This window comes from Nanorana parkeri, unplaced genomic scaffold, assembly GCF_000935625.1.
Source record: "Nanorana parkeri isolate BGI_ZX_2015 unplaced genomic scaffold, ASM93562v1 scaffold1053, whole genome shotgun sequence".
NCBI lineage: Eukaryota > Metazoa > Chordata > Amphibia > Anura > Dicroglossidae > Nanorana > Nanorana parkeri.
This window is the reverse complement of record NW_017307321.1, coordinates 273,189-279,389: the sequence shown is the minus strand read 5'-3', so window position 1 is coordinate 279,389 and position 6,201 is coordinate 273,189. Positions and strand designations below refer to the sequence as shown.

The window sequence follows — 6,201 nt, the reverse complement described above, 5'->3', positions numbered from 1 at the left end:
TTCTGTTCAGTTGGTTAAAGTTAATGCTTGGTGAAACCTGGCTCCTTTTTTATTACAAGGCTTGGCAGATCACAAAAGAATATGTACCGTAATCTTTGTGTGTATCATTTTTATGTGATCTGTTGTAAAAAATCATAAGGCTGGGTTCCCACCTGGGCGGATTGAATATGCGCGTTTTCCACACGGTTTTTACCGCGATTCGTGGTTAAAAATACGTGTGGCAGACGTGCGTTTCCAAGGGATACTTGGCTGTATCCCAATGGAACCGCCCGACCAAAACGCCCCAAAGAAATACATGTACTACTTTGGGCGTAGGGCGGTTTCCCGCACGTTCGTACTCGCGGAAAACCGCACAGATGGGAACCCTACACATTGAAAATAACGGCATTTCCCTGCTTGAGCGGTTTTCCGCGAGTACGAAAGCGCGGAAAACCGCCTAGGTGGGAACCCAGCCTAAACATAAGGGGGGGAATTTATCAAAACGGGAGCAGACGAAATCTGGAGCAGCTGTGCCTGGCAACCAATCAGCTTCTCTCTTCAGTTTATTCCGTTAAGGTTTGAAAAGGAAAGAGAGATGCTGATTGGTTGGCCAACTGTTCCACTGCTGAGCGGGTAGATTTTTTTTTTATTTTTTTTTAAGTACAAGTTATCTCAAATCACTTGTATAAAATTAGCAGCAATCTTGTCTGCCCCCCCCCTTCCCTGTGGATTTTTGGGCTCCCCCACCTTTCTGGGGGACCCAGGACCATGGCAATCATTTGGAATATAGAGCCGGGAGTAGAGCGTCCGTTCTATCTGCTCTCTGTGTTCAGTAAGACGGAACGCTGTGTTGGGGGGGGGGGGGGAGCTGAAAAAGTAAAAATTGATAAAACAGTAAAAATAAAAGTTAAGTGATTTAAGTAAAAAAATTAAAACTAACCCCGGCACCACCGCCATCTGCAATAGAAATAGCAGTGTGCGTGTTAGAGAGCAATGTGCATTAACGGATAAGTTCACTTTCCAAAATTTGGGGAAAATGGAATTACCTGTTCAAATCTGGCCCCCTCTCCCCACAGTCACTCCCCCAGCCAGTACGGGTGTACTTTTTGTACCCCATACTGCTGTCCTGCACAGCCCTCCCTGATGGATTTTAAAATTTGCTCGGAAATTGTGAGTACTCGTTGGTCAGTGGAGTCAGGTGACCACGCTGACCAATGAGAAGCGCTTCTTTGCATGGTTAAATAGGGTTTTGGTTAAAGGAGTACTATGAGGTGAGTGAAAATCACTCAGCCTCATAGTTCTAGCCGACCTGTGGCAATGAAACTCGCACGTCGGCTCAGTAGATGGGGAAGTGAGCAAGCACATACCGGCGCTCGCTCACTTCTCGATCCTGTCCCTGCAGAGAGCTGTGACTGTCACTCACGGCTTGTAGATATTTGCCACCCAAAATATTCAATAAGAATCAGCAGACTGTTGGTTAAGTGTAATTTCTATGTAACCTACTAGAATGGTAATGCATGCATTTTACTTTAGGAGGATTTTGTTGATGCTACATGCACACAAGAAAAAAAAAAAGATGCGATTTGGGTTGTCGAGGGCACAAATTAGCTTGGCACGGTGGTCACATTTTCAGAGTTTTTTTTACTTTTCCTGAGGGGAGGGAGTGTGGACCTGAAGCTCTGCAGCAACAGATCACTTCTTATAGTACTGCTGACTGCAATTGGCTGACAATAGAGTACTATAGCAGTGATTTGTTGCTGATGGGAGATGCTGGACAGAGCTGCAACTACTCTGCCTGATCATCTATACTAAAAGTGAGTGCCGTGATGTCCCTGATGTCATCACTTCAGTAACTTTGTTTACAGTGATCTGCTACAAGCACTCTTATGAAGTGCTGTGTAGCAAGATCTAAAGCCCAGAAGTTGGTTGAGCTGACAATATCCAAGGCTGGCAAGTGGCTGCTCAGACCCAAGCATATGCACCCCCATACTAAAACCTGAAATGCTCTGACAGAGTGGAGGTGGAGCAGTAGAAAAAGTGTAATGCCATCGGGTAGGAACTTAATATTTTTTAAACCAATTTTAAACACATAATAGCTAAACTGTTATTAAATATTTTACAAAATCAGCGGGAAATTCTGGTTCCATGAGAGATCCACAAATAAAGACCATTTGAAAGAATCAGTCAATGAATGAACTACTTAAAATCAGTTTTATTACACAGATATTTTAAATTGTATCCAAGGTTTGGGAACTAATCTGTTGCCGGGATACCTGTATTGAGGTTAGTATGTAATCTGTTATCATTGATCTTCTCCTGATATTTCTAGTTGTCTGGCTGTTTTAGTAGTTTGCATCACTGATCTGGAACAAGCATGTAGCTAGTAAATTCAGGACTCTTCTGGGTCAATGACTTGTTGAGGGAAAGCGTGGCAGCCAGGGTTAGTCAAACTTGTGTAACTGGGTTCTCACAATTACACTGATTTTCATGATGGCACGTTTTCATTTTCTTAATTTAAAATGATCTGTGTATTTTCAGTCTCTAGGAAACAGGAGGATAAGAGTGGACGTAGCTGACCAAGCACAGGACAAAGGTAATTTGTTTGCTGTAATGCTCTTGCCTTTCAAACCCAATTCATGTTGGTCTTTCTGGGGTGGACAGATCCAAAGTTAAGCATCCTCTGCAGTTAGGTGGGCAGCTGGTACCTGACTTTTTAGTTTTCCATTTTTGATCTTAAAAGCAACTTTGTCATGAGTTTTGAATCTTCCAAAACAATTACACTGCAAAAGAAGACTGCAAATACCTTTCCTGCTGTGTGAACAGCTCTGTATTCCCAATGAATGATCTCACAAATCGAAGGGAGAACGGACACTTCTGTTAACCCTTTCGCTGCCAAGGACGTACGGAGCTACAAAAGTGCTTCCAGCTGGCCAGCTCAGTACGTCGTACGGACCTGGCATTTACAGTTCTACTATAAGCTGATGACCGCTAATTTTAAAAATACCGGGCCCGATCCTGCGCTTTCAGAAAATATATGGTTTGGGGGGTCTTTTACAAACGCTAGCAACGCAGCAGTTGAAAATCAAACCAATAGGAAAAAATTGCAGAAAATTCAAAAATGGCTTGGCCAGCTGATTTGAAAAATTTTCTGGAGGGCTTGGCAGCGAAAGGGTTAATGTAGATCTCCTGAGTCCCCCAAATGCTCTCACTGTTCTGAAGATCTGCATGTCACTACAGGAGATGGTAATGACATGAAGGTTAACAGGAGCAACCAGTGAGAGCTGCGTTGGACCCAGGAGATGAACAATTCTGGAAATGTCTTTTCTAGTGGTTTTGCAGGAATGGGCAGCAGGTATTTACCGTCTTGTGCAAGGAGTTTGTTTTTGAAAATGTAAAATTCACAAGTCGCTTTAGGGCTCTTTCAGATGGGCGTTCACGGCCGTAAAATGACCCAACAGTGTGCGTCCAAGTGCAGGCACCAGGACTTGCACCGATGTGCTGGTTCAGGTGTGTGTGTGTGTGTGTGTGTGTGTGTGACTGCATCTAATTGTGTGCAACTTCAACTTCTCATAGGGAAGAACAGGCTTTTGTATGCAAATGCATGTAGTACCTGTCCCTTCTGGGATCAGTTCATTTTACAGGCATGCATGCTGTACGGACGTAAGTGCCCGTCTGGATGAGCCGTTAAGCTGGCTGATTAGATCTTATTCTATATGCTTTCAGATTTAGACAAAATATACCAGCAACTGTGCAGTGTAAGGACAAAGCAATATATTCCATTTGTATAAGTTTATATGAACCTCCCACTATATGTATTTTTTTTTCATTTTTGTTGATCTGTCTGATCAGCTATGAAGTAGAATATTAAATTTAATCATAGACATCTGCCCAAATACAATTCATCATTCAGTTAGCATTATGGACTGAAGCAGCCCACCTTCCTTCCCTCTTCTTCCTGAGTATTGTTCGGTCTGTACACAGATTCTTGAAAGATCAGTTACCTGCCGTTAGAACTCCTCTATTACCCTATTGAGTAGCCCTGAAATTCCACATTGACTAATTATAAACATGTTCTGAGGTGGAGTTTTATTTCTTTTATTCTTGTAATTGCTTTCACCTACCATTTTTTAAATCAAGGGGAGTTGGGCTGCAAGATAAGTGGACCTTGCATTTATTTCAAGATCAGGTTTAGGGATAGCAGTAAAAGCTTATGTTGTACCACAGTATCTTAACAAGCAGTCTCTAGTGGCATTGACTGCTTGATGGCTTTTAGACGCTTAATTGATTGTCTACCTTTTTTGATTTTTATATTTTTTTTTTGTAGTGTTAAGCAGTCCTTTACAAGGGATTCACTTTATTCACATAGGCAGTAACATCCCACTAACTTTGATTCGCTACAACTTCTGTGTGTTTAGATCGAGATGATCGCTCATTTGGCCGAGATCGCGACCGCAATAGAGACTCTGACAAAACGGATTCTTCTGACTGGAGGGCACGTCCCACCACAGATGCGGATGACCCTCCTCCACGCCGCGAAGAGGGCTTCGGAGACCGTAAGTGGTTGTGCCCACTAGAAATCATTAGCTCTAGGTAAACTTTGAAAAGGTAGAATCCTCATTGTCCAGCAGAGATTCTTTATTTAGAAAGCTGCACCGGGAGGGCTACAATTTGTACATTTGCTGGATTTGTATCTGCAGGACAAAAGAATATGGGGATAGTTATACACTTAGTAGGTGGCATAAAGTCCACATATGTAAAGCAGTATATTCATTCTAAAAGTATATATAGCGCAAACATCATGCTGATCTAGTGAAGCAGTATAGACATTAAAAGCCTTTATACGGATGCTAGTGGCAGCTTCCGAGCACAATATGTGTTTTCTTTAGACTTGAAATGCTAATGTCAGTCTTCTTTCAGGTTATCGAAATGACCGCAATGACCGCTATGAGTCAGACCGTTATCGTGATGGCCCACGCAGGGATGACCGATATGATCGTGACAGAGGAAGGGATCGCTATGATGACCGTGATTGTAGGGATTATTATAGAGCCAAATGTCAAACTTGCCAAACAGTATTTGACGTGGATTTCAGATTTAAACGCTTGTTTTTCTGGCTTTAATTGCATTGCATGTTGCACATTCTTTTCTCTAATTGGGTTGTGATTGAACTACATGGACTTGGTTCAGTGCTTTTGTTCTGTTCTCTGCGTTTGTAAACTATTTAATCTAGCATGCTCAATGGTTTCATGTAAAAAGCCAGAAAGGGGCTTTCCCCTGCGCTGTATGGAATTAGTGCACTCTTAGTACACCTAGCTTTTTTTAGACCGAACAGCATTTTTGTTACACACAAGGTACTAACATGAAATGCAGTTCCTAAATGATCTTCACTTTACAGCCTGTTCAGTGCTTGACAGCTTTTCTGCCTTTTACTTAAATACACACATAAATGTGTACACCACTGCACACACACGAGGGCATTTATCAAAAGTGGAGCAGTCAGAATCTGGATCAGCTGTGCACAGTAACCAATCAGGTTCTCTTTCATTTTAAAATCTTAACTGAAGATCGAAGCTTATTGGTTTGCTTAGCCAACTGCTTCACATTTTGTCTGCCCCAGTTTCGATAAATTCCCTCCCACTGTATACTCCTGTGACCAGGCTAACGGCAACCGTGGTTACAGTATGGGCTTGTGTACACAAGTATTGTCAAACTCTGCCTTTTTACATGTAAACACTGCCCTACTCAAGCATTCAAACACAAATCAATGCGTTTAACCAGCTTTGTCTGCAATGCAAGAATATCTCGAAAACTTGCTTTGTCGAAAAACACAAAGCAAGTCAATCACATTGGCGCTAAACTCCGGCCCGCGAGCTGGTACTATGTGGCCCGCAGCCAGCTGACAAGTCGGGCACACGGTCCGACTTGCGTGAGCAGCCACACGGTCTGCATCTGTTGGATGCAGACCGCAGAGCTGCTCCGGCCGGAGCTCTGTCAGTTCTGAGCTCCTGCCAAATGATGGATCATTAGTAAGGTCCGCACTAGACCTTACTAATCACCACTAGATAACCAGTGAACGATGATGTGCCTCCTCCCTGCAAAGATGCAACCAGGTGAGGGAGAGGGGAAAGTTTATTATGTGTGCTGGGGGCTTGGAAGGGAAGTTTATTATGTTTGCTGGGGGCTTGGGCAGGTGGGAGTTTAATATGTGTGGAAGGGAGAGGC

General features: G+C 43.0%; 1 protein-coding gene across 1 annotated transcript in view; it reads left to right on the top strand.

Annotated features, from left to right (window-relative positions):
* EIF4B (eukaryotic translation initiation factor 4B) overlaps positions 1-6,201 on the top strand; it is a 49,342-nt gene that overhangs the window by 24,452 nt on the left and 18,689 nt on the right. The window contains exons 5-7 of the mRNA XM_018567465.1: positions 2,518-2,572; positions 4,395-4,532; positions 4,897-5,034. Of these exons, the coding sequence (XP_018422967.1) occupies positions 2,518-2,572; positions 4,395-4,532; positions 4,897-5,034 (331 nt within the window). The remainder of the gene's footprint in view (positions 1-2,517; positions 2,573-4,394; positions 4,533-4,896; positions 5,035-6,201) is intronic.